This window comes from Phasianus colchicus, chromosome 10 (genome assembly GCF_987193195.1).
Source record: "Phasianus colchicus chromosome 10, bPhaCol1.hap1.1, whole genome shotgun sequence".
NCBI classification, from domain to species: domain Eukaryota; kingdom Metazoa; phylum Chordata; class Aves; order Galliformes; family Phasianidae; genus Phasianus; species Phasianus colchicus.
The window spans coordinates 16,406,485-16,433,432 of record NC_143445.1 but is presented as its reverse complement, the minus strand read 5'-3'; the positions used below and the strand labels follow the sequence as shown (position 1 = coordinate 16,433,432).

General features: G+C 47.5%; 2 protein-coding genes and 2 long non-coding RNA genes across 6 annotated transcripts; 3 read left to right on the top strand and 1 right to left on the bottom strand.

Moving 5' to 3' along the window:
- The first annotated feature begins 283 nt into the window (after positions 1–283).
- EIF4E2 (eukaryotic translation initiation factor 4E family member 2) lies at positions 284–18,700 on the top strand. Of its 3 annotated transcripts, none has more exons than XM_031603511.2 (8): positions 284–437; positions 977–1,091; positions 2,316–2,450; positions 4,298–4,402; positions 7,243–7,395; positions 7,488–7,624; positions 15,605–15,682; positions 18,215–18,700. In XM_031603511.2, the coding sequence occupies exons 1-7, from the start codon at positions 418–420 to the stop codon at positions 15,648–15,650; spliced, it is 711 nt and encodes a 236-aa protein (XP_031459371.1). In that variant the 5' UTR covers positions 284–417; the 3' UTR covers positions 15,651–15,682; positions 18,215–18,700. The 3 variants fall into 3 exon arrangements, with proteins under 3 accessions (XP_031459371.1, XP_031459367.1, XP_031459368.1); XM_031603507.2 differs by lacking the exon at positions 284–437 and adding an exon at positions 483–696; XM_031603508.2 differs by lacking the exons at positions 284–437; positions 15,605–15,682 and adding an exon at positions 483–696.
- Positions 18,701–22,022: 3,322 nt separating this feature from the next.
- On the bottom strand, positions 22,023–26,349 carry CHRNG (cholinergic receptor nicotinic gamma subunit). Its single transcript, XM_031603506.2, has 12 exons — positions 26,254–26,349; positions 25,818–25,957; positions 25,654–25,698; positions 25,395–25,504; positions 25,153–25,308; positions 24,719–24,816; positions 23,819–24,022; positions 23,427–23,541; positions 23,029–23,143; positions 22,598–22,802; positions 22,394–22,527; positions 22,023–22,314 (listed from the first exon to the last, which is right to left on the bottom strand). Exons 1-12 carry the CDS (start codon positions 26,297–26,299, stop codon positions 22,147–22,149), a joined length of 1,536 nt encoding a protein of 511 aa, XP_031459366.2. The 5' UTR covers positions 26,300–26,349; the 3' UTR covers positions 22,023–22,146.
- On the top strand, positions 22,486–23,087 carry LOC149916633 (uncharacterized). The gene is made up of 3 exons (XR_016469691.1): positions 22,486–22,557; positions 22,707–22,838; positions 23,011–23,087. It is a non-coding gene; the product is annotated as an uncharacterized LOC149916633 (long non-coding RNA).
- Positions 23,479–24,356, top strand: LOC149916632 (uncharacterized). Its single transcript, XR_016469690.1, has 3 exons — positions 23,479–23,556; positions 23,832–23,921; positions 24,034–24,356. It is a non-coding gene; the product is annotated as an uncharacterized LOC149916632 (long non-coding RNA).
- Positions 26,350–26,948: the final 599 nt, after the last annotated feature.

Sequence of the window (26,948 nt, the reverse complement as noted above, 5' to 3'; positions counted from 1 at the left end):
GGTGAGAAATGCACGCGTCTGTACTTGTACGTGTCACTGTCCTTGCTCGTGGCACTGTAATAGGCAAAATGTAGTTGACTCAGCTGCCCCCGTCCTGCAGGGCAAGCTGTCTTGGGCACTGTGCGCTCCTAAATGAAAGTCTACGTAATCCGCCTTCTTGAATACTCATTTCTGTGCCGCAGAACTGGCCCAAGAAGAGCTGCGAGACGCCACTGGCACACCCCACACAATTGAACGAAGAGATCAAGATGGCGGCCGGAAGTGTCGTTCTTCCACTTCCGCCGCGCTCCGCCCCCACGATGCCGGGGCGGGGAGCATGGCGTCGCGTCTCCGCAGGAAGTGGCGGAAGGCTTTGGAGAGCGGACTCGGCGAAGCGGAAGTCGCTGAGGTGGACGGGGGTGGCGGCAGCGAGCGACGATGAACAACAAATTCGACGCGTGAGTCGGCAGCGTGGCCCAGGCCCTGTCCGCGGCTTCCATCCGCGATGAGTCACGGGGCCGCGCACAGCCCCCTTCCCCATGCCCGGCCCCGCGCCCTGGCGGGAGGCATCGCCGTGGGACGGGCCGGCCTTCTGGCTACGGTTCTCGCTCGGCTTTTCCTGCCCTCGGCAGGGAGTGGGGCAGGCCGGGAGCCCTGAGGCGTGCAGGGGGTGATGGCTGCCGCGCCTGGCCCAGGCTGTGGAGAGCCAGGGAAAGGGTCAGAAAGCTGCAGTGGGGTCTCTGTGGCTGCTGACTGGGGGTCCACGCGGTGGAGTTTTTTTTTTGCAGTGGGTCTGTGGTCCGGTACAGAGTGCTTGAATTCATTTTTTTGCGTGCCCCTGAGGGGGCTGTGTGTGCTGTCAAGTGTAGATTTCTAACCACCGGTGGCACTGCTAGCAGGAGGAGTGTGTAAATAGAGGCTGCTGCTGCTGCTTGGTTTGAAGCTAATCAGAGTCCAAGAAATAATGCTCACTACCACTGTTCTTTTTCGTTACCAGATTGAAAGATGATGATAGTGGAGACCATGACCAGAACGAGGAGAATAACACACAGAAAGACAGTGAGAAGGAAAAGAACGATCGAGAGAAACCACAGAGTACCACCAAGAGGAAGGTAAGGTGCTGGTGGCTGCTTTTCCTCACCAGGGCGTGAGGTGAGAGTACTAGAGCCCTCTGTTTAAGGATAAGGAAAATACCTTGGAGGACTGTGGTCACATTATATTTTGTTACTGTGGGACGATGACAGAAGAACTGTGTTACTCTGTTTTTGAAGTTTCAGTCTGAAATTCTTGAAGGTGCACAATCTGGACAGTGAATGCTTCCTTCACAATTGCATCTAAGTGCAGCCAGGCTTTTGCTTAAATTAGAAAAAAATGAAGCTTTATTTCCCTGACCCCTGAAAACAAAATTTGGAAGAGGATGTGGGGAAAGGAGTGATTGACAGAGGAGTGGTGGCCTTCAGCTGGCTTACAAGCTGTGTTTGTCCCATTACTGACATTACTCTAAAGATGAGATCTCAGTGAGTGCAGTGTTCCTGTGTTGAGAAAGTGGATATGATTCTATGTTTCTATGATTCTATGCTTATTTGTAGGTTTTTTTTTTTTTAATCTCGCACTTATACTGTGTCTGAAGTAATACAATCATTGTAAATTTACCACAGACAAGAAGAGAATGGAGATTTAAGCTCTTTTTACTCCTGCAGCAATATCAAGTGGAAAAAAGCCCCAAAGCCCTTATCTTATGTCATGTCAGTTTTGACTCCTGGATAATAAGTTCTTGTTAACCTCTTTTCACACTCATTAGAAGAATAATCCTCCCAGAGTGTTGGGGGTATCAGTTGCATAAGAGAGCTGCAGTCATCAATGAGTTGTAATTGCTTTTGAGTCATGTTTTAGTATAAATGATTATTCTTCGTAGGGAAGAATTACTTTTTTTCTTCATTTGAAAAAAGATATTGCCATTTTTAGTTTGTCATTTTCTTTTGATACAGTCGCAGTATGGAGTTAAAAGGTAAACTTAATAATGCTGTTTTTGATTGTTATGAAGCTTGTTTTTGTGTGACACTTCTTAGAGCTTAAGTTATTATTTCCTTAACCATCCCCACACAGCAAATTTCCAGTACTCTTTGAAATGACCATGAAATGAAATGCTGTTAGCCTAATGGTTCATGTCAGACAACTAACAGCAATGGCATTTTTCAGTGAAAATTAAGGCTTGTTGTTTTTTTTACACTCTGTTAGAATGGGAACATGTGGATTTCTGATGCTGTGAATATATTTTTTTCCATTCTTGCTGTAGAGGAGCATATTAGAGATAAGCAGAGGTTTTTGTTCTGCAGGCAGTTGTCCCGGGACCAGCTGAGCATCCCTTGCAGTATAATTACACTTTTTGGTACTCCAGACGAACGCCTGGGAGGCCTACCAGCTCGCAGAGTTATGAACAGAACATCAAACAGATTGGCACCTTTGCCTCAGTGAGTATATCCCTGTTGTGCTTGTATCATTTGGGCATGATGTAGTCACTGTGGCTGGCTTACTTTCTGTGCATTGAGTGTATGCATGTGCATGCTGTGCTTCTGCTGTTGAGAGCAGCGGACTTACAGGTGAGTTCTTGGACTACCTACAGCAGATGGCATGTCCCAAGCAGTTCTCCTCTGCCCTGTGCTAGACAGCTTGAATAATAATAGAAGAATGGTGAGAGCTCTTATAACTGTAACCTGCTAGGTGCAACATAACTCGACAGGTGAGCAAGAGAAGAAAGGAAGAGCTGTGAAGCAATGATTGTACAGCTATTTCCCCCTATATCCCAGTATTTCCACCACAAAGAGTGTTTCAAGAACATTTATCTGGTATGCTTGGTGTGTAAGTAGCTGTTGGCCTGGTATCTGCTGTTGCTGTGGAAGTGATAACTGAGGTGCAGTTGGATGTTGCAGCGAAGTTGGTTGGAAGGCAAATTGCTCTTCCTTTACCCTTTTGCTGTTTGTGGTTGTTTATCCCTAGAATGAAGTAAGCACTAGAAGGGCAGAGTTGGGTTGTTTTGTGGTACTGGTAATGTAAAACCATTGTTAAGATCTCGAGGTACGCAAGAAAAATTGATTGATATTGTAGGCTTGAAATGTTAGAATTCAGGTAAGATGGAAGGAGGTTGGTCAGAAGATTTGGTTCCAAATTCTGTTAAAGAAGGAGGGAGAATAAGCTCTAGGAAGGACTGTGATCTGAAGCCTGGGTTCACATTTGTCCTTTGCTTTTCAGTAGAAAGCTGTAACTCAAAGCTTTTAAATGCTAACCACTAGAGGGCAGGTGTACTCATTGTGAGAACTTAACATCCAAATGCAGTGTAAAAATTATCTTGCAGAAGTAGATTGTTTCTGACCCCATCTCAGCCTTGATTCATAATTATAGTGGCTATAAAAGTAAATTCCCGTTTGGATGGCAGAGATCAGAGTTTGAAGCAGAATTCCAAATGCTGACCAGGTCATCGAGGTCTCTGATAAAGTACTTGGGATAGTGTCTAACCCCTCCAGCTTCACTGGTGATCTGATTAATAGCTGTGGTCTTACTGAACAGAATCCTCTTAAAATGTGGAAATTAGTATAATCAATTCCAATGCCTTCTTTTAGATATCCAGCCTCTCTAAAATCTTTTTCATCCAGAGAATCTAAAAGAATAGATGTTTTATTTTTAAGAATTAAAAGTTCTGGCCCTGCTATCTGAAGTAGACACAGGGGGTGGCATGATGGAAAATGGTATTTTTCTAGTGGCCAGAATGTCATAGCAGGCTGTAAAGGGAAATAAGAGGGATTTAAACAAAAGCTCTGAGTGGTGTCTAAAGATTTTAAAACAGCATCAGAATGTTGTCTTACAATCTGGATACAGTAAAAATCAATCCAAAGTATGTCAGATTTGGAGGCTTCTGCAGTCTCCATTAGTGCTGAGAACAGTGGTTGGTGCAGGAATGAATTCTTTTGTAGTGCAGGGAGGCTTGCCTGTAGCTGTTGCACTTGATATATGTCCACTAATTTAAAGTTTGAGCATTAGAATCTGGCAACTGTTCTTTAGAGCAGAAGCTGTCTTAGCACAGACTGCTTTGGACAAACACCAAGTAATTTTTGCAGGCACTTGTTGAATATTTCAGGTGGTCACTTGCTGATAGAGCCAATGAGAAGTAGGCACCCAATCTCTGATCCTATTGCTATCCTAATAAACACCCTTGTGACAAGAAATAAAACAGAGGAGAGGGAAGGTGAGTCTGGCTAGCTGTTGTAGAAAGGGCTCTGAACAGTTTGAGAACAGCCTCACTGTGTGGTTTGTGTCATTGCAGGTGGAGCAGTTCTGGCGGTTTTACAGTCACATGGTACGTCCTGGGGACCTGACAGGCCATAGTGACTTCCATCTTTTCAAAGAGGGCATCAAGCCCATGTGGGAGGTGAGTTGGAACTCTCATGTCTGCCTTGATACTTCCTCAGAGAATGATGGATGAAACCTTCTGCGGTGAAGAGACTCTTGTTGCTTAATGGCACTCTTAGTTTCAGCCTTTTCTTCTGAATTTGCTGTAAACTTGTTCTCAAAACTCTGTTTTGTGTAACCTGGTGGCTCTATGATCTTCTGGCAGAGGAGAGTACATATGAAGGGAGTTGCTAGCTGTGCTTGCTGTGCGTCCAGAAGATACCTCTGGGCACTGTTGCCTGCAGCTCAGTAAAAAGGGTAGCCCAGATAAGCTCTGTGCTCACTACATACTAACTTTTATCCCTTATTATTGCTTTGTCCTATGACAGCAGCATGGAGCTTTCCTCTAAAAGGTACTGAACCTCTCAGTAAGGGAAGAAATAAGAAAATAAGCAAGGAGATGCACGTGCTTAAAAGCCTACAGCTGTAACAGAACAGGAAATGGAAAGAATACTTAGCCCTTTGTTCACTTTTTTTCTTTACGAGGCACTTGGTTTGCATGTGGTCATTTCTGTCCAAATCTGTATAAAGAAGGAAAAAAAAAATCTTTGCCCAACAAATCATTCTTCCAGTTCCTGGCTGGCTTCCAGCAATGACCAATACCATTTGCAATATGAGAATTTTATGTGTTGCTTTGCAGTACCTAATTATGCTGCTTGGTCCTGAGAAATTTATATGTGACCCTGGTTGGCAATTATTTTAAGCAAGGTGTTTTATAGCCAGTTACTGCAAATACAATTTATATAAAACGCTTAACCCTCTTTGGACTTCTAGTCAGCTCTCTATCAGCTCTCTATCAGCTGCTCTGATAATGTATCCACCAGAGAGTCCACAAATTAATGATAGCAGAATTTCTATAGAAAATCTCACTGTAGCCATTTTAAGATGAGGTTGGAGAGGCTCTTTTTCTTTTATTTCTGGTCACGTTGCCTTCTTGTATTTGTGGAAGAAGACCCTTGTTGCTTCCCTTCTCTTTGCTACTCTTTTTAGGGCTTTATGTTCCTTCCTCTTTGAAAGTAAGCTTAATTACAGTAATTTTTGTGAGCGTGTATGCATATATGTAGTTCTGATCTTTTTCAGTATCCATCTGTGCCTTTTCTGGGTAAAGTCATAGCAGTAAGCATAATGTTCCCATGTGATTTTCTGGGCTGCGGATCATTATTATTCTGGTAAAGGGAAATGAAATGCTTGACTGAACCAAAGCTTGTTTAACCTGAAAGAAAACTAACAATAACCGTAAAACACACAATACAGCATCTGCTTCCCAATGACCATTCTCTTTCTAGCCTTGAACCTTCCTAAACAATGTTTAAGGTGTTTTGAGCTATACCAATTTATTTTCTTACTGCTGTAAGGCAGTGTGGAATGTTTGAAGAGTTAAATCTAACATCCAAAGGCTGAAGTCTGGGCGACTTAATTCTCAGAGTGGGGTGTCCACAACTTGGAAAACAAGGATGCTTAATCAGAAAGCACTTTGCATTTCATGGGAATGTACCACATTCCTAGAACTTCTGCTGATTTGGATTCTTCATCTTGCACATGGCTGCTCTCATGCTTTGAGGTTTGTCCAGAGCTTCCCCTTGCAGTATGGGTTCTAACACTTATACAAAGACTGGGGGTCTGGTGAATGCTGGTCTTATGCTGGCATTTTCCTGTTTGCTCAGGATTGCTTCAGTGGCATTTGCATTCTCTGAGAGCACACAAATGCTTAGTTTTTCTAAGTTCTAAGGAAGCTTTATAGCTTCCTTTAGCTTTATAGCTAAAATAAAGTTAATTTTGTTCCGTTAAGATGGATTGGGCTGTCTTGCCTAGCATCTTTGAAGTGTAACTTAGGTTGGCAAAGGGGATTGCTAATTATTTGGCCAGGGATGTTCTGTGTAATACACTTCTCTACGAGCTCTCTTTCATTCTCTGTTTCTGTCCTTGATCCCTGTTCATTCCCTTCCTAACTGCCGCCTCCTCTTAGATTTATTCCTACTTCTCAGTTGTGGGCTATGGTTGGAGTTTGTTCCCCTTTAAGAGTTTCCATCTACAAGGGAATGCCACAGTGAGAATTCTGCACAAAGGAAGAACTGCTGTTTGATGTGGTTGTGTGTTCTGTGAAGCAGGGCAGTCTGTAGCAGTTTTCAGTTCAACATACAGAATGGCAATTTTGAGGTGACAGGTTAGGCACTTAGCATAAATTTTTCCTTTCCTTTCTCCCGATTTTTGTGTGTTTCCTTGGCTCAGTACAGTTCATCTGTATCTGTGATAATGACAGTGGCTTTCAGAGAACGGGCATACTGTGTTAACTTGTTACGTGAGCTCATTCCTGGAAATGCTGAAGGAAAGTGTGTTCCAACTTTCCCCTTACTTTTAAATGTGAATATTTCAGACTGTTTCCCTGCCTTCCATGTTCTGCGATAAGGGATTTTTCCTCCTTTAACAAGGAGAGCTACGTATATAGGGGATTAAACAAAGGTAGAATTACGCTAGAGTTTGGAATAATTTTAGGGTTCTTGCCTCTGATTCTGTGTGCAGATGGATAGACTGTTGTAGTCTTTACTAGTGGGGTCAAAATACTAGAGCTCAAGCCTTCAGTGTGTAGTGTTCTCTGGAATGTTGAGAGTCATTGTTTCAATTACTTTGTATTCAAAGTAAGTGGCATTCCTCTTTCTCCACTTGTATGGGGGAGCAGTGAAATGCTTTTGCTTTGAAATACCACCAAATATCCCGGTGTTCAACCCAATCAATATCTCCTACCATCTATGGCTTTGCTGTCTTGTGGGAAGCAGAAAAATTACTAGAAGAAAACAAATTGATTTCTTGCAATCTTCCTAGGATGATGCCAACAAAAATGGTGGTAAATGGATTATCCGTCTGCGAAAGGGCTTAGCATCACGATGTTGGGAGAATCTCATTCTGGCCATGCTTGGAGAACAGTTTATGGTGGGCGAAGAAATCTGTGGGGCAGTCGTCTCTGTCCGATTCCAGGTAAGCTGTTCTGAGAGCTGGCATATGCTTCCATTTGGCAGGGCTACAGAAAATGCCATCTGCTTACCCCTTCCTTACTTGCTATTCTGCAGGAGGACATTATCTCGATATGGAACAAGACAGCCAGCGACCAGGCCACGACAGCCCGGATACGCGACACGTTACGAAGAGTGCTCAACCTACCTCCCAACACCATCATGGAATATAAAACACACACCGATAGCATCAAGTACGTATGGTGGCAGGGGGAGGGCCTGCTGCAGGTTGCATGCGTGCTCGAGCAATTTAATGCAGATCACAAGAACAGAGAGAACTGCTCATGTGTATCAGGGCTGTTCGCTGCGAACAGTAAGGCAAACAGCAGCGATTGTTGCCAGTGTGCTTTGAAAGCTAAATGTCTGTGTCATTATTGTGCTGTTATTAGGTTCGTTCTGTTCTAATAGTATTCTTTTTTAAGTGTATAGTCCTGGGCTTTGTTAGCAATCCACCCAGCCTGTCACTTGGGAGATGGCTGCCCAATGTGGGACTGTGGCTTCATATATTCAGAGACAAGATTGCAGTGGGGGGGGGGAATATGTGAGATCATTTGAATAAATAGAGATTCAAGGGAATAAAGTGCGGAAGCTAACAGGGATTTATAGTGCCATTAGACTTATAAATGTTCTTGGGAAAGAGCTGTGTGAATTTACAGTGCTGTACAAATGATTTCTAATCATAATAAACGCCGTATATTAAGTCTTCCAGGCCCTGGTGACAGAGGCTCTTTAACAAGACTAGAAGATCATGGTACACAGAGAGGACAACTGTATTTTTAAATAAACCTATTATAGCTTACCATACCAGGCCATTCAGGGTGACTTTTATTTCCCATAGTGTGACAGAGAATTGCATGTGCAAGTATTCGTTATAGTGAATCACTTAACTTTTTTATTTTCTGACATATATTATGAACCAATACACCAATTAGGTCATATTGATTAAATTAACACTTGGAAGAAGTGAAACAAATTAATAAGATAGTGAGCTTTTTTCTAATCCAAACCTTAATCAGGGTCCAAATACCTTTCATGACTTATTTTCATTGTGCTGGCTTGCCCTTTCTACATAAACACCATCTCTTTGGTGTGCTGGCAGAGAGTTCGGTGAGCTCAGTCCTGCTTTTAGCAGAAATGTAGCTACTAGTAGCATCTGATTTGGGGTGTGAGTCACTAGCAATAATACATGAGTGTTTAAACTGCCTTTAGGCATCTAGTGCTCCACATGGCCCTCCTGCCTGTGTGTGTGGGAAGGAGAAGGAAAAGGGAAATTATTGTTCTTAAACCCTATCTTTTTCCAGTAAGCTTTGGTGTTTCTGAAAGTTCCTACTTATGTTGAAATCTTGTGATTTTTGCCAGTAACATTTCTCATGTGCTTATTGCCAGGAGAGGGCACTATCAGCTCTCTACCTGTATTATGAGGTAGCAAAGTGCTCATGTGGACATTTTCCAGGATATTTTGCTTCTGTTCTGCAGTAGAAGACTGCAAGCTGGTACTGCGGCTTTGTGATGTAAGGAAGGAGATTGTTCTGTTCTCCCAGACTGTGTAAGGAAAGCTGTATCCCTAGCCTGTTTTGCAGCTGTGATATTTGTTTGTGTAGCAAATTTAGACAGGAAGTGATGTGGCCTTTCCTTTATAAGCTGTCCCCATCAGCACTTCCTAGGTCATAGTGCTGCAATGTTCGTGTCTGGTTTTGCTCAGGCAGGCATCAGTCCTTGAGTAATGGTGCATCCGGTGTCATGGTCTTATTTTCCTACAGTAGTCTATCAGACCGTGTTGGCTGCCCTCTTTTTCTGTGTAGCATAGGTTTCATTTTATTCTTCTGATGTATGGTGCAAGAGGAGCTTGTCCAAGAATAACAGGTGTTTGAGGAATCAAATTTAGTGGTTCAGATTACTGTTGGGAGCAGTTGTTAAATAGGACCAGGCTGGCTTGTCTCCCACGTACCTTTCTGTGGGTAGGAGTGGTGGTCAGAAGTTGGTTTGGTGTCCTAGTGGAGTAGGTCTGAGCAATTAACCTTCCATCATGTAGGGTGTCATGAGACTTTTTTTCCATCGCCTCGCTTGAGCTGCAGCACTCTGGTTTTAGTGCAGTCCAACATTTTCTTCTAATGGTGCTGGTGTAAATTCAGACCAGAGCTGCTTGTCATTGGAGTTTCTGTGTAGCGGTGCGTGGACTGACTTATTGTGCTTTTCTTGCTCAGTATCAGTGCTAGCACGGAGGAGTTGCAGGCAGCAAGCTGCAGGGAGGCAATGGTGCCTGCTTTGTTGACAGAGAAGAGCAGGACAGCCCCAGCTTTCAGGCTGACTCCGCTTGGCTAAGCTTCATATCATTAAGGATTTCTCACTAATGAAGAATCTCTTGTGTAACTAGTTCTATCCTCCATAAAGTCTGGCTCCTTTTCCTCGGCCATCTATCAAGCCCTGTTGAAATACTGTCCGTCATGAATAAACTCCACTTATGCTGTGCATGTGCCATGTGATTTATGGCTCGAGAGGGCTTTCTAGCCAGCGCTCAGTATTCACACTCTGGCTGTGTTTTATGAAAGGCTCTAATGGAAGAGCCATGCTGTAGGCTTTGTCAGGACTGCCTTTCTAGGGGAGCTTGTGGCATTTTTCATTTGTATGGGCTGCATCTCTCCACTAGAGCTCTGCTCGTGTGCAGGGTTTGATTGGCATTGATTGTGCTTTAGGAAAGGGAGCATGCTTAGCAAGAAAAGAACAGGCGTTTCTCAAAACCTTGACTTTTAGGTAGTGAATTGACCTGGATTAGCTTTTGACACACTGTAAATGAACACTTTGGTAGAAATTGGTAGCGTGCCCCTCGCTGTGGAAGCTGAGCACTGTGTTTCAGGTTTTATATATTCCTTTTGTGATATTGCACTCCATATTAACTTGTTTTTAGACACCATTTTTCATGAGTTGTCAGTGAGGCTGCAGCTTCCTTTGTTTCAGAAGGTGGTGGTACTGCCAGGCTGCTTTTGAAAAGTATCTGTTGCTTCACAGTTATTCCAAGGAGCTCTTCTGCATTCTGTCCCTTCTGCTCAGAGTGGTGGGGCTTGTGCGTTTAGCTAGATAAGCAGATCTTTCATTGCAGTATTCACATGTTCGTCCTTTCTCTTGCTTGCTATATTGACAAGCTGCCTGAATCCCTGCAAGTGGAAGGGTCAGCCTAGTCTGTATTAATTACCAATCTTACTGGAAGAACTAGATCATTCTCTTGGACTCTTCTTAATTCCAGAGGATTTATAGTACCTTGGATGTTACAGTGCTCAGTACCTGAGAACACTACATTTTGTGGGCTGCCTTCTTTCAGTAGCTGGAGAGAGATTGCTTCTCTTTGTTCCTTCCCAGAGGTGCACTCGCCTGTCATCAGTGTTCTTAACCTTGAAAGTGACATGGTTTAGCACTGACATTGGGTTATGGGCACTCTCTGTGGTTTAGAATTAAGGAAAAACAAATCTTTTTTGCTGTTTTAGAATGTATATTCTGTGGTTTATAGTGTGTTTTCTTGTGCGGTTTTTTTCTTTTGTTTTTGGAAAGCATATCTCCTTGCCCTGTCTGGGGTTTTCAGCCTTACTTTTCTTTGCTGATACCCGTGTGTGTGGTCAATGACCATCTCCTGTGCTGAGAGCTCCCACCTGCAGCACCATCCAGGATGCCCACGTGAATCGAACAGCATTACTTCATGTGACAGGAAAGACAAGCCATTCACTGTGCAGCCGTACTGTGAGCTTCCACTGAGCTGAGTGGTCTGGAAATATTTTGGTTGCTTTGTGACTTTATGGATCGTCCTGTCAGCTCAAAAGCAAGGCTACTTTTTTTTTTTTTTTTCTGAAAACAAAGCTTCAGTTATTTGTAAGTGCCTGCTGCAGTGAGAGCTGAGCAGGGTATAAAACTCTCTGTTCCTTTCAAAGTCACTACTGATAACTAATGGGATGGCTCGAGTAAATGAGAAGAATAGTTGATCTTAATAGGGCTGGCACTGGGTTCATTTCACTGCAGGCAGTTGGAGGAAATGGCCTTGGACAATATTTTAGTTAGGAAGCAAACAGATAATCCTAGGGAGGGAATAAGGGTATGCAGTGTAAGAAGAATGCGGGAACAAGGTTGTGTTTTAAAGATTAAATTAAAAAAAAAAGAGAGAGAAAAAAGGAAAGAAAGTGGGGGTGGAGTGGGCAGTGCAGTCTTGAATTCTAGGGAAATGTGACAGAACAAATCCTCAGAGAAGTGGTAAATGTGGCCAGATGAGTGTCTCTGAAGCAGTAAGATGGTGATGGTGTGCTGGTGAGAAGTCTCCTTATTATGTAAACTTGGTGTTTTTGTAGCACTAGTTTCCATTTGCTTGCTAATTTCCAGGAACATTAGGAATTGATACTCTTCAGTGGTGCTGTCCTATTTGTGTCATCTTTGTCTTCGCTTGTACCTTGTCTAAAGTTGCTCAGTTTGCAAATGGGTCCCATGCACACTGATGCCTTTCAATGGAGTAATGGGTTGTCTTGGATCTTGGCAGCTCTAGAGGGCTGTGTTGCTTCACCCTCATTCCATCAAGTCAAAGAACAGGAATAAAAGACAGAAAAGAGCAGTGAGGTTCCAGATCTGATAGCTGTCCTCTTCTCTGGAGGCTCTGCAGTGCTGGCTTAATCCATTTATCACTCCATTCTCCAATTCCAGTAACCTTTCTTGGTGCTGCAAGTTAAGAGCACTTCCGTAGACTCGGGCTTTGAAGTGATGGATTCACTGCCTTGTTCTTTGTCAATTCTTCAGAAGTATCTGTGACTCTGTAAAAGGCTCCCATATCTTGGTGGCCTGTCTCTTAGCAAAGAAGCTGCCGTAATCCACTTCATGTTTCTTTTCAGGGAGGTCAGTTCAGATATGTTGATTTCAAAGTTGTGATGGCTTCCCCGCTGGCCTTAGCTGCAGATACTGCCTGTTAAATGAAAGGATTATTTCGAGCTACAAGAATATCCTAGATATTTATTTTTTTTAAAGCTGTTGGCCTGTGGGCTTATCACAGAGTTCCTGGATGGCTTTGGACAAATCCTTTAAGCACTTTTCTAGAGTGTGGGGAGCACCAGGAAGAGTCAGTGCTGCTCTGGGCACCATGTGTGCAGTGAGTGGTGGACGTGCTGGCAGGTTGCATGCAGACTAATGGAAGGGACAGACCTCGGTGAGTGCTGTGAGAGCAGCATATACTGGGAGCTCTCTCTTTTTTTTTTTTTTTTAACTGGGGAAGGAGATGGTAGGGAAGCAGGTCTACGTAGAAAAATATTGAAGGGGAACTGCTGGGATTTTGAGAAAACAACTAGTGCTGCTTTCACAATTTAGATTCGGAAACTCCCTTGAAGCAGCTGTGGCTGTTCTTCCTGTTTTTGTTGAAGTCTGTGATGGTGGCTCCTTTTTTTTGCATTTTTTTTTTTTCCTTCAACTTGAAAGGGAGCTCTGCTTGCATCCTGACCCTGGGAGTGAGGGAGAGAGTGGGAAACTTCAGCAGTTGTGGGTCAGGAATGAGTGTGGAGGAGCAGCTCTGGCTGGCTTTATTTAGCTGCTAATGTTTCCATTTCCCATCTGTTCAGTGGGAATAACCTAAGTGTTGGGGATCAATTCACTGAGTATCTGATCGTCACACAGACAGTATAGCACTAAGGTACTAAAAATGTCTATACATAAAAATAACCTCTTAGACTCTCTGGCACTGTGCCCTTGGCACATCACAGGTCATAAAGATTCTGCCAGACAAAATTAACTGGCAGCCTCGTTCAGTACGAAATGGAGAGCAGTTTGCTCCGCTAGCACAGTTTAGGTACATTAGAGCAGACACATCTTGGTGGATTTTTTCAGTCAAGTCAGCAGATAGTTGGATTAATTAGCAGTATAATATGTATGAGGGTCTTCGCTTAAAAATTCTTGGCTGGAAGATCCTTTTCTCTGTGTGTGAGAAGGGTTTGGCAGCTGAAGGTCTATGTGCATGATGTTATGAGATGTTGGAACAGAGAACTCCTTGGTTTGAAAGGGTAGTACATTATTGATTATGTAGACAGATAATCTGCCCTCGTGTCCCTTCTGCGGAGAGGACAGAAGTTTTGGGTTTGAGGAGGAGAGGAAAGAGAGATGTAATTATTGGTAGTAGAAAAGTGGTAGGAATAGAAAGAATGGGAGATTAGAAGGAGGATATGAAGGTAGCGACTGGAATGAGGCTGGAGATGTGGGTAGCTTTCCAGTTTGTATTCAGTAGTTGGGAGGATTGTGGCTGCAAAAGTTTGTCTTCCCACAACTTTCTTCTGGAGAGTACCTGCAGCATCTGTGCACTGTGCACTGGCTGGGTAACAGGCAATTTTCTGTGGCCTTTCAGGGCATCTGTGTTGGCTTTATCAGGGGAGACTTGAGGGAAATGCACCCATTTAGGGGCCTGTGCTGGTGCCTTGTTTAGAATGAGCTACCTGTGGGTTTGTCTCTGACAAAGCTGTATGGCAAACTGGATTGCAGATCTGACCTCAGCAATCATCAAGGCCTTAGCAAGACCTTGTGCTAACTTACTCTTTATTCTGCCCTGCACTTTCCCAACTGAGTGCTGAGGGAAGACTGATGTGCTAGTGAACCCCAGCTGTCTGGTGAGCTGTCCTTGCAGCATTTACAGCACCTTTGCTGTCTGCTTTTTCTCTTCATGTTTTCTTTGCTTTAAGATGTCTGAGTGTCAGCTCAGAGATTAGATGTGGCTCTGGGACTCCTGTAGATGACTGTTACTTGTCCACCTTAGTCATGATCAGGAAGATTTTTGTGCTCCTGGGGATGCTCAAAAGGTGAATTCTGATCCCTTTCAAAGAGGGATTTGCCATCCTGCTTTACAGGAAGGTAGTGTCACAAATTCCAAGGTAGATATAATGGTAACAGGCTTTTTGCTCATGCCCTGTTTGCTGTGTTCCCAGCAAGCCTGCGTGCTTGTGATGTAGTCTTTCACAGTACCCATGACATTCACTCTGCTGGTATATTCTCTGTTTATTTGGGCCTTTGCTGGAAAGAGCATGTGACAGCTGAGCTGCTTTTGCAAATGCTAATGAGGAGTTTGACTGTGAGGCACAGGTAGCAGCCGGCTGAGGGTCCATTTTAGGCACAGGTGCTAACTGCTGTGGAATTTCTGTCTCTGTACTCTCCTGTCATGTTGCAGTGGCCTGATGAGGCAGTGCAGGAAACAAGATGTGAGGTGTGGCTGGCACTTAGCAGCTAAACTCAGCAAGACCGCCTGGGTTTATGGCTGACCTGGGTTCCCTTTAGGGTCCCTCTGGCTCTGTGGAACTTTGGGTTGGTGAATGGCTTGGCATGTGCTGTAGCCTCCAGCACTGTTCAGCTGCGTATGAAAAACGATGAGGTCCTTTGATGTCTCTGATCCTGGAAGATAGTAGTCATGCTCACATTAACCTCAGCATCGTTTCTTTATTTCCCTGAGAGGGGCTTTCAGAATGGTGCCTTTGTAAAACAGACAGCAATTTTTCAGTCTGCTAACTTTGTACGTCAGTAACATTCTCCACCAGGGAATGCGGCGTTAGGCCTGTCCCTCCAACTTGTTTGAAAACGTTTTCATTTCAGATAGCTCTGGTGTTTTTACTGGGCTGTTATTAACAGTGCAGGTTTACAATAGGAAGTGAGATTTTCTATAAACAATTGGATTCTGCTGCCTGATTGAGGACTGGCCTATTAACTGAGCCATACGGCATTAAAAGAAGACCCTATTGTAGGGATTACTGCAGATATGTGGTGAAGCACGAGGCCAGTAACTGGCTGAGTTCAACCTGCCAAGGAATGTGATAATCCTCTAGAAATACAAAACACTGGCTATTTTATTAGCGATAGGAAATGGATATTCCATTTGTGACTGGGAAGGTCATACCTGTCTCTGGGTATTAATGTGGCTATATCGCCAGCAGCCAGTGGGAAAGCTTCATGTCTGTGCAGAACGTTAAAGCTGCCTTGCGCTGTCAGATGTTTGGCTGGGTTTTAAGGATGCTTCTATCCACTAGGGCTATCAGAGAATATTGCCTTGCTCTCTGAAGACGAGTGCCTTTCAAACGCCATTGAATGTTTCTGCTCTTGTTAAAAGTTAAGAAGCCTTTGATCTGAAGTGCTATTTTTTTGTTTTTTGTTTCATTTTTTTTTTTTTTTTCCCTCTGGCTTGCCAGGGCCTGGGAGGAGTTTCATGGCCTGGTGAACAGCAGTGGCCGCTGATCGAACGCTCCCCCCCCTCTGTCACACCCAGGGTAGGGCCTCATCTTTCTTCCTATGTGACTTCATGGCATACCTCTCAGCTTCCAACCCTCTTCCCACGGTCTGGCATGTTTTCCTCTTGCCTTGTAGGCCTGGTGGTGGGCCCGTTCCACTGCTGGCTTTTTCCCAAAGGTCAAAAAGGTGTGGTTGTTTGTTGTGGTGGTGTGGTGTGTTTGTTTTTTTTTTGACCAAAGACTCCAATATTCACAGTGGTCTGCATTCACTCAGCACTTTCTGTTGCAATGCTGTGTGCTGTGTTGTTAATGTGTCTTTCCACTGTGCAAGCCAGTTGTACCCCAGACCTGGTCCTAGGAGGCTGAGAGGTACGTCTTCAGCTTGGGTCTACTGCCTAGGGTTGTCTGTTAGCAGCTATAGGAGTGGTAAATGAGTGCTGAGCACATCCATGCAATGGATGCTAAGAGAGGTGCCTGGAGCTTGGCATACATGCCTTTGCTCTTGTCAGTGGGCTGGGGCAGAATAAATTAGTCTGTCAATAAAAGCTTGTTCAGGAAGGACACGGTAGCTACTGTATTTAGAAATAAGAATAATGCTGTGGCCCAAGGGATGAAACCACCTGCTACTTCTGGTAATGGCAACCAGCCATGTGCAGAGAAAATAGGCAAGGTGAGCTCAGTGCTGTTGTGATTGTTTTTTTCCCCCCTAGGGCCCACTTTCCTGACAGCAGGCACTTTCTCTAAAAAGGGCTTGCATGAGGCCTTGTGGTGAGGGCTGTGTTTGGTTGTAGCCAAGTGGGGTTGCTGTGTTGCCAAGTGCCAGGGCAGAGGAACCCACTCAGAGAAGCAAATCTATTGTCTGAATCCCCCATTGTGATGGAATATACCTGCTCCAACACAGCTGAGCTCTGGAGAGCTGCTAGGAGTCCCACTGCTCCCAAACCACCTTCCACAGCTTTGGACAAGCAGTGCTTTCATAGTTTGCTCTGAAGTCTTCCTTCCTCACAGATCTGGGCTTTTGTGAGGATCAGTGTTTACAAAATATTTCACAAGCACTTAGCAGTATTTTTATTGTTAGAGGACATTCAGGTGACCTTCCAGAAGAGAAAACCAGCTCGCTTCATTAAATACCAGTCTCAGAAGGCAGTACGTGTGCCAAGTGGATAGGAAGACAGTGACAGATTTGATTTAGTTCTCCACTATATTGAGTTACCTATGCTAACCAGGGAGAGCAGTGGTGAGCAGAGGGATGGGGGCATTGTGATAATGGTGAGAAAACAAAAGATGGAAAAACTGTTCAAGAGCTGACCAGAGTGTGCCATCCTCCTGGGGTAGATGGCACAGGTGAAAGTACACTATGGGATGAAAAGTCATACTGCTATTGCAAATTAACTGGAATCCAGTTAATGAATTCTGAATCATGTTCCCAGATGGCAGCACAGCCTGCTTTGTTTGCAAGTACAAAGGTGAACCCCAGTCTTCTACAGATAGCCTCCAGCATGTTTTTTTGCTGTCAAGTAATAGCAGAATAACTTGGTTAACTCTCCTGAAGAGTATTTTTGACTTCCTTCTGCTCCTCCAGCTTGCCTCCTGGAGCTGTTCCAGCATGCACTGTGATGTTACGGCTGCCACGTGGCTCTTAGCAGTGCACAAACTTAGCTCAAGGCTTTAAACAGGGTTTTACAGTCATGCAAAACACCTTGCTTCTGAAGCTGTGAGCTGCCTTCACTCTTCAACAAAGCTATCCCACTTTGGTGCAGTGTGTGCTCGGGCATCCTTGGGTGTTCGATTTGGGCATCTTACTGTCCTGCCCTGGTTAGGGAAAGGCCGAACCCATCCTCCCAAAATAATCATCATCTCCTTTAATTCCATTTGGATAAGAAAGGAAACAAACTAAAACAAACCAGTACCTTTCTATTGATGAGTAAATATGCTTTGCCTATTGCTGCTGCTCACAGGCTAGCAGTAAGCAGTAACAGGTTTCTGTAATCTGCCCCATTTTCAATCGCTGCTGCGTCCTGCAAGACTATACAAATGAAGGTGGTGGACCAGCACTCCCTTGTTGGTAGCCCCATGGCTGCATTCATGTGAGTAAAAGCTGCTGAGGAAACTCTCCTAATTTAAATTTAGGGGAACTGTCATTTTCAGATTAAATAGTTCTTTGGTCTCTCCTAACTTAAAAAAGTGAACTTATTGATAATGGGACAAAATATACTGGACCTGGAGACGTGTCCATGAGGACAAATATTTGAGAAGGAAAAGATCTTGCAGTTTAAATCCCAGAATCTGTCAGGGAGGTTTGCAGTGCCTATTGTGTGCTTTGACCGCAGGTTATACCTTTTACTTCCCAATGAGTGATGATGAAGCAAGATCTCCTTGTGTTCTGGAGCAGCAGGTTGGCTCAGGTGGAAGGTCTCTAGTTAGGAAGCAGATCTGCTAAGGAGATTTAACAAGTGTTGATTTGGGTGACAGGCTGGGTTGGCAACACTGATAGCCGTAGTGGGTGGAATCATGGGTGTTGGGATCTGAACAATGCACATATTTAACCTCTTTCTTTCCTCTGTTTTCCAGGGATAATTCAAGCTTTCGAAACACAAAAATCACATTGTGAGAACAAGAGTTGGCACTAAGCTCCTCTCTCCGTGTTGACAGCACTGAGAGGTCTCCACCAGTGCCCTCTGACCTCTGAAGGGACTCATGGGCCACTCTCGCACTCCTCCTCGGAGGAAGGATCCATCTGAAGCCCTCCAGCAGTGGTGATCATAGAGGCTGATTTTGTCATACACAAACTTTTTTAGCAACGGGGCGGGAGGCCAACCTTTCGATTAGCAGTGTGCCCTTGGGGCCGCATCTTGCAGCACTTTCCTCTCTTTCTGTACATGGCATGCAGGATCTCTGGGATTCTGCCTTGATGTCAGAGCCTTTCGCTGAGGGATACCAGTATTATAAATCTCTCTGCAGCTGGGAGGAGCTTCCCAGTTGAGAGTCAGCCCCATGGTTTTCAAATGCCCACTTTCAGCTCTGCCAATAAATTATTGGGTCTCTTTGTTTCTTTCAGTCTTTTTTCTTCTGCTTTGTCTAAAATAGTGACATGGTACTTCTCTAGTCTGTGGTGAGGCCCTAGAGCTGTTTCTGATAGCTCCATCTTTCCCTGAGCTACCCAGCTCCATGACCCTTAGCTCTGCAGCAGCAAAGCACTCCAAGTGCCAGTGGTGGTCAAACTTCATTGTACTGGGGGAGTTATGTGGACACACAGTAGTGCAATAGTTCATTTGAAGAATGAGATGATTACTTGGTCTTTGCTGCTTCTTCATATTCCCTGGTTAGCAGTGCCTTGCACTCAGCCTTCCATGCTGGGGAGAGGGCTGCAAGCTGCCTTTAAACTAGGACAAAATGGTATTTGGTGTCATTTAATTGCTATACTCCAGCCATCTCACTGGAGAACCATCAGGAGAGGATGAGTGTGGGGCTGTACATGCTTCTGTAGGCAGCTGAGCTGGGGTGTGCTGTTGTTTGTGAGTCTCCAGCCATCTGCGAAATGGACCCCAGTGGCTGTAGTGAAAGAGGGTGATGGCCTGGACTGCTGCTTGGAGCTGCATGGAAGCTGTGACCCCCTGTCTCCTGTGCTCTGGGTAAGGCTGGACTGATGGGTTGCTGCTTGGAAAGCCAGCATGCCTGCAATTCAGATGCCACAGAAACAATAGGAGCTAATTATTTCCTCTGATTCTGCTTGACTACAACACTAATTGTACTCATTAACAGCTTTAGCCTTTCCCCTCTTCCTTAGGGAATCGCACAATTGCCTTTCATTTTTAATAGAGCCTTTGCATGGGCCTGAGGGGGAGGCTGCGGCCAGAGCTGGGGCACACCTCCTGCCCTATGCTCTCTGCACAATCCCCCAGGAGAAGGGGCTGCTGGGACCTATTCAGTAGTGACTGCAGAACCAGCAACCTGTGTCTGGGACAAATTCTGGCCTTGGGGCCCGGGAGACCTTCAGCCTCATGTCTCCAAATTGCAAATTCCATGTTATTATTGAAGTCTAGACTGAAAGCAGCCAGAACCAGCAGAGAAGACAGCCTGAAATAATTCAATCTTCTGAAGGGCTTGTTTTCCGCATTGAGGGTTTCAGTCCCAAGTGGTCTCTGGAAGCATTCAACGCAGTGACAGCAATGACAAACTGCCACCTGCGGCCACCTCCCCACGGCCATGCAGCTTGTACCTCCTGGCATCTGGCTGGGCAGGTGGGAGAGGCCATTTCCCTGACGGTGGCATTGCTCTTCGTGTTTCTTAACACAGCCCTATTTCTGTTCTTGCCACTCGTTTTCCACCAGCTTTCAACCAAATGATCTTTCCCAGGCGCAGTTTGTTTTCCCCACTGTGATCAGGTACTACTACAGTTGCTACTTAAAATTCCTTTTAAATACAGCTCTCTCCTGCTGCTCTCTGGTATTTGTTATGGGGATTTAGTTGTAATTACATTTTAGCAATCTAAGCAAAAATAGCCTTGCAAGGCAAGGCTGAAATACTAGCTGCAGGCTCCTTTCATCCACAGTGCATTTAGCTCCTTGCAGATGACATCACTTAGGGCTTTAGTCCTGTTGTTTTGCCCAGCTGTGCGTCATGTCCACCTCTGCTATTTCATGTACTCGCCCACTTCTTGCCTCTGATACCCTGTGTCTAAGCTGGTGCTGATGAGTGCAGGCTTGCTATTAAATCTGAAAACGCTGCAGTCCTGCTGTGCTCGCCCTTAAGTAATCATTGCAAGGGAAATGCGGAAGAGCCCTTCCCTGGGGCTGTTCTTTGCTTCCTGCTGTCACTGTGGTGGAGGTTGGTGGAGGTCTGGAGGAAGCCAGCACTGGTTCCTGTTAGTTGAGGAGTGAACTGAGTCCTGCTAGTATGAATGGTGAAAAGATGATCATAATTTGTTTGGGAGGGGAAGGAACCTGTCGTGCTCAAGCATAGGTTTCACATCTTCATTCAGGAAGCAAGCTTGTGTAGGAGCCCCAGATCTGTGCTGAGTCATGACCTTCCCTGCTCTCATCCTCAAGGCTTTGTCCACCCTTAAGCTTGCCCAGATCTCTGTGTAGCAGCCTTTGAGTAAACCACCAGTGCCTGGAACTCCTTCAAGCTGTGGAGTCATTGCCAGGTCTTTGCTTTCCCTGGGCAGGGGATGCTGGGCTGTGCCAGGCTGTGAACTGTGGCTGCCTGAGTACAGCTGATGGCTGGGCTTTGGGTTCAGAGAATGATGGTGGGAGCTTATGGGGTGTTTCCAATCTGGAACCAAGGAGGAAAACTGCTTCCTGACTCAAAAGAGGTGAAAGGAGTCCCCAATTTTGGAGGTGGAGAAGGTGAGTATTGGTAGGCAGGGGGAGATGTTGCTCTTATTAGTGCTTCTTGATGGGGCACATGCACCTGGAGTTGGTGCTGGGCTGGAGGAGATCTTTCCCTTTTACAGCACATGCTCTGCAAGCTCTGGGCAGGGTGACCTGCAAAGTGTTTCCCCCACCAGAGCTCATCAATGCTGCACCTTCTTAGGGAGAGAAAGGCCAGGGGCTGGGGATGTGGCTGGTTCTACAGCTTAGGGAACTGAGATCAGCTCCTGTCCCTCGTAGGGCTGGGAGCGTTTGGCCAGGGCTCTCCCATCCTTTTAGCCACCCTGGGCCTGATGATGGGACATCAATGTGTATGGCTATGGGGGCACAGGGGCGAAATGAGGCCATATTGCTGTGCGTCTGCTGGCGACATGTATTGCCTGCCAGCATTCCCAAGCTGGCTCCCGCACCCCCCTGCCAGTAGGGACAAAGCTGCAGGTCCCAGGGGTCAGGGAGGAGCAGGGGAGGGACGCGTGGGGGCAGAGGGAAAGGGTTGTGCTCAGTATATGAGATGAGGCACTGAGGTGATGCTTGTAACATGGTGGATGCCAAGCAGCACCATCCCCAAAGAATATTTGGGTGCTCTGTTCTTTTCACTCAAAGCCACTTGCTGGAGCTTGCCAGGAAGCAGGAGCAGTTGAATTGCTGTGGCTAGAATAGAAGTGGAATGAGGAATTGCCTGTCCTCACTTATGGCCCCATTGCTGCCCCAATGCCACCATGGCTGTGGGGATACCAGGGTCTGCATTTGTCCCAGTGTTGAAGCTGTGGATTTGCAGGAGGCAATGTGAATCTCACTGCTAGTACATCTTGCAGTGCATGGCCCATCAGATGCCCAACTCTGCTCTGGTTCCCCCTTGTCCCACCCCTCAGTGCCTCCATGAGGTGCTGTGTGGCTTGAAGGTCTGTAGCAGTGTCCCTGTCCCCAGCTAAGTGCAATCCTCAGGGTCGTGTCAGGGCTGTCCAATGAGAGTAACACCTCCAATGGGTACAAAAATGTTCAGGAGCTCATGAAACCACCACGGGCTTTACTTCTGCTTTCAGCACAACCACAGCCACCCCATGCTCCCGTCACCACTCTTGGTACTGGGAGCCAAGTCTGGGGACCCCCAGACCCTGCCATTTGGACCTGTCATGGGGGCAGGTACGTCTTGGGGTCCCCAGGGAAGGGCAGAGCGGGCGCCTGGTTGAAGTGAGCCATGAGGAAGATGCCAATGGTGCCACACACAAAGAGCGAGGCCATGATGAAGAAGCAGACGCGGTCAATCACTCTCCCCACCAGGATCCACTCCTCGTTCTCCTGTTGGCTCATACCAAGGTGATGATGAGGGCCCATCCCACCGCCCCCAACCCCTCGGTGCCATGTGTCCCCAACTCACACTGCTGAAGTCGTTCTGCTCCCGCGTGGCGTTGGCGATGTGGTTGCAGGCCTCAACGCACGCCCGGATCTCAGGGCTTGCCTCCTCCAGGCTCTGGCAGAAGTCCTGTGCACAGTTGTTCTCCAGGCCACGTCCTGCACGACCCGGCATCACTCAGTGCATTGGTGAGTGCCCCACATCCCTGCCCAGGTGGTACTCGCTCACCAATCTTTTCCAGCACGGTTTTCATCAGTCCATCCCTCTCCTTCTGCTTCTCAAAGAGAAGCTCAGTCCGGGCTTTCCATAGCATGTACTCATCGGCTTTCACCATCAGCCCCAGGGAACTGCGTCGCCGGGTGGCTGGTGGTGGCCCCGGGGCTTCCTCTGGCATGTGCATGCCCAGGTAGTGGGGCAGGAGGTGCAGCCACACCTGGGAACATGGACACGACCCACCCAAGTTGCCCAGGTGTGTTTATGTTCCCCCCCCATTGGGGAGCATCCCATTAGGGTACACATGGGCAACTACTGCTCCCCAATGTTCAGCAGCTTGGTGGCACTGTGTGGTCCCCTGGGGACATCTAGGGGTACCCAGTCTGCAGGGGGGACCAGAGATACTGACCCCATTTCCCATGGGGCAGGAGAATGGAGACAGGTACCTGGCGCACCCTCTGAGACATGGAGTGAGTGTTGGGTGTTCTCAGTGAGACGTTGAGGACGATGACAGCATTCACCACGATCACCACTGTCACCACCATGAGGAAGGTCAGGTACCTGGGGAGGGAACATGGAGCCTCAGCAGGCAGTGCGACCACTGGGTTACAAGCTGTGATAAGTCCATTTTGATACCAGAAGAAGCTGGGGATCAACAGTGGGACACAGGCATGTGATAGCCCTATGCCAGCCCTGCACATGGAGGGATGGTATGTGGCTGTGAGCCCTGGTTCCCTGTCCCCTGTCTACCTAGAGTATGGGCAGACTGGAGGTGGTTTCCACCTGCCCATGGCACCTGGAGATCCTGCTGGCATGGTGCTCCCCATCCCCTTGCATCACTTACTTCCCAATGAGTGGCACTGCCTGGGAGGTCTCGGGCACCTTCTGGGCAATGAGGAAGAGAAAGACGGTCTGGGCCAGAAGGACGTTGATGGAGACGGTGCACTTCTGCCCCCCCGCTGACAAAGCAAAGGGTAAGGTTGGCGGGGGGCAATGGTGTGGGCATGGCACTGCTTTCCAAAGGGGCTGCCATGCCCCAGCGCTGACCCAACCAAGTTCTACAAGAGAGCTTAACTCTAAGATGCCCAGAAATCCACCTCAAATCCCAAATATAATAGAATCATTATGGCTGGAAAAGAGCACAAAGACCATTGAATTCAGCTGTTGACCCATCACCACCATGCCCACTAACCCACGTTCCTATTACTGCACCTTTGTGCCCACCAGCTAGAGTACCTTTGGCAGGTAGAAAGTAAACCAGCACAGCCATGGAAGAGATGAGGACGCAGGGCACGATGATGTTGATGATGTAGAAGAGCGGCTTGCGTTGGATGATGAGGTAAAAGATCACCTGCTGGTACTGGATGTCGTCCGGGGTGAAGCGCCCCGAGTTGATGATCTTCCGTGCAGGGCGGTGCTTGATGGCCCATTCTCCATTCTCTGCCATGCAGCGATGCCACCATTTGAGTCCCCACGTCAAAGTGGCACCAGGTGGGAGGAAAGGGCCATGGCCACCATAGAGAGCTGAGCACCGAGGGGTGCTCCAAAGTTCCCCTGGAAGCTACTGGAGGGGATACCTGCAGCCCTCTGGGGATGAGTTATGTGCGGGGCTCGGAGTCCCCCATCTCCCTGCCACCAGGCAGCCGTGGGGAAGCCGAGCGAGACGCTTTATTAAGGCACGTTGTTTTCCCCCGCTGTCTGCAGGAGCGATAGATTTTTCCCAATCAAGATCGCAGCTTGGGCCGGTAATGAAAAAATAAATCTCGCTGCCCGAAAAGCATTTTGTTCCTTCAATATGCAATTAAAATGTGATGGAAAACGTCATCGTTTGGCCGTGACAGATACGTTCCCAGTATCAATCAAACTGCCAGGAGCAGCTCTCCAGGAGGGACTGCCAAGCGGTGAGTGCTGCGAGCCGGGGGGGCTGGTAAAACAAATCTCTCCCCCCCTGCTCCCTCTTCCACTAATAACTTAAGTGCCCGTGTAATGGCAAGGGCTGCTAACAGCCCCCGCCCCCTGACACTGCCTGATTTCAGCAGTCACCGGCATTGCTGCAGGCTGTGGGGCATCATGGAGTGGGGTGCTTGTCCTTGGAATGTTTGTCCTTGGGATGCTATTGGGGGGTCATGGGGTTACCTGTAAAGGCTTCAGGGTCAATGAAGATCCACTCTATTGTCTGGCCTTCCTCCACTGTCAGCAGCAGGTTGATTTCGTTCGCGCTGTAGGTCTGGGACCTGGGGAGGGGCAGAGGGATGGCACCAGTGGGAAAATAGCAGGGAAGGTTGGCAACCCCGCCCACGGCAGAGGTGTTAGTACTCAACAGTCTTTGAGATCCACTTTCTTCTAAGCAGTTCTATGAAAGTGACACTGTGTCATGCCAGTCACCCATGTCCCTGCTGTATGGGAGTTTAACTGGGCAAACATGTCTCTTGTCACCCGTGGTTAACCAGGTGCCAGGTCAATGGCACTCACATTCTGGGAGTCATTGAAAGATGCCCACTCTGGAGCAAAGTGGGACATCTCACATCTGTCCCTATGGGGCCACCCCCAACACCACAAGCTGTGCTCACTGGAAGACCATGGTGCAGTTCTGCCAGTCAAAGGGGAAGTAGGTGACGTGGATGGAGCAGGAGCTGCGGTAGATGGCGGGAGGCAGCCAGTAGATGCTGCCATCTGGGTACACCAGCACATTGGTGTAGAGTGTGATCTCGAACGTCCCATCGATGCTGGGGGGAAAAGAGCAGGTTCAGCCCCAAAGTGAGGCCAACCACATGTGGGAAAGTGTCCCTGCTGTACCCTAGTGTGGCCTCACTTGTTCTCCAAGACAATGTCAGGCAGCCAAACCATGGTGGAGGGCACCCGCAGCTGCTGGATGTCATCGTATTTATCAGGGTCCCACCGCAGGCGATAGTCAGACCATTGCTGGAGAAGGGAAGCAAAATGTAGGAGTCATGGTACTCCCTGGGGCTGCCCCAAAAGGAGCACCCACAGCAAGAAGTGTAGGTTGTGGTGCCAGCCCACCACAAATTGCCAGCAGGGGTGATCAGGGGGTGTCCTGCCTGAGGTCTCACCATCTCGATCCAAACATTGGTGGTGAGGGTCTCTTCCCGCTCATTCTGACAGGGAAGGAAGGGGGGAGGCACCTTTAGCTCCACCATCCCATCCCACCGGGGCCACCCAGCTCCAGCAGCATCACCCCAGCACCCCCAAATCCATAGTGCCGAGGGGGTCTCACCAGGGAGATGAGGTTGGTGAGGGTGAGTTTGAGGGTGACGTCAATGATCTGGTCCCCACGCAGCGCTGGGCGTAGGTGGCGGTTGTAGTTGGTCATCAGGTCCTGGAGCAGCTTCTCCTCCTGATTCTTGCAGCTTATGCCTTGGGAGGGGGGGGGGACACCCCAGGAGGGGACGGAAAGCTTAGTGCTGCCCTTGGGGCAATACTGATATGGCTGGGGGGCGTGTGTGGGGAAGGGCTGCACGTAAAGCCTCTGTGGTGTGCAAGCAGGGCATGGGGACAGCGCACATGGGGACACCCCATGGGGACAGTGCACAATGCTGTGCACCCACGGGCGACAAAACCCCAGGGAAAAGGTGGTGGAAGGGGACACCAGGGACCCTTTAGCCTCCCCTCTCCCTGGAGCTGCCCCTCTCCCCGGGGTGGGCACACCTTACCTGGCAGGGCACAGAGGGTGAGGAGAAAGAGATCGGAGCAGCGCATGTTGGAGCTGCAGGCGCAGGGCTGGGGCTCTGCTCAGTCGCCTGCGCACCAGCGTTCTGGGCCTGGCGCCCACTGGGATGGGACAGCTGTCCCTGACCCCATCAGCTGTTCTCAGCAGCAATGAGGGATAAGGGAGGGGTGGGTGACAACCCACGTCTCCCCTTCTGTGCTGGTGGGGTGATGGCAATGTGCTGGGAAGAAGAGCTGGATTTGGAGTTAGGGACCAAAGGAGCTCCATGCCTCAGTTTCCCCATACCCCCTGAAGTGATGTGTGAAGCTCCGTAGTAGAAATCTGCAGCCATGTGTGCACTCTTGCAACCCCCCCAGACGGTGCTTTGTGTCCCCCTTAGTGGCCACTAGTAGTCCCCAGGGTGGGGAAGTCCCCAGCTCAGTCTGGGGAGCAATGCTTATCCCAAGGCTTTGAGTCCCATCCAGCCCCATGTCAGTGCATTCCTGGCTTAGCGGAGAGGATGTGACAGCTGTCCTGGGCCCCCACCGGTGTGGGGACATCAGCTGTGTCCCTTGAAACCGGAGCTGTGCAGGGAAGGAGGCACCCTCTGGGCGCCAGTGGGGCACTGAGTGATGGGACAACACTTGTGGGTCTGAATGGGGGTTGTGGGTCCCATTTAACCACCAGTTCTGCACCCCA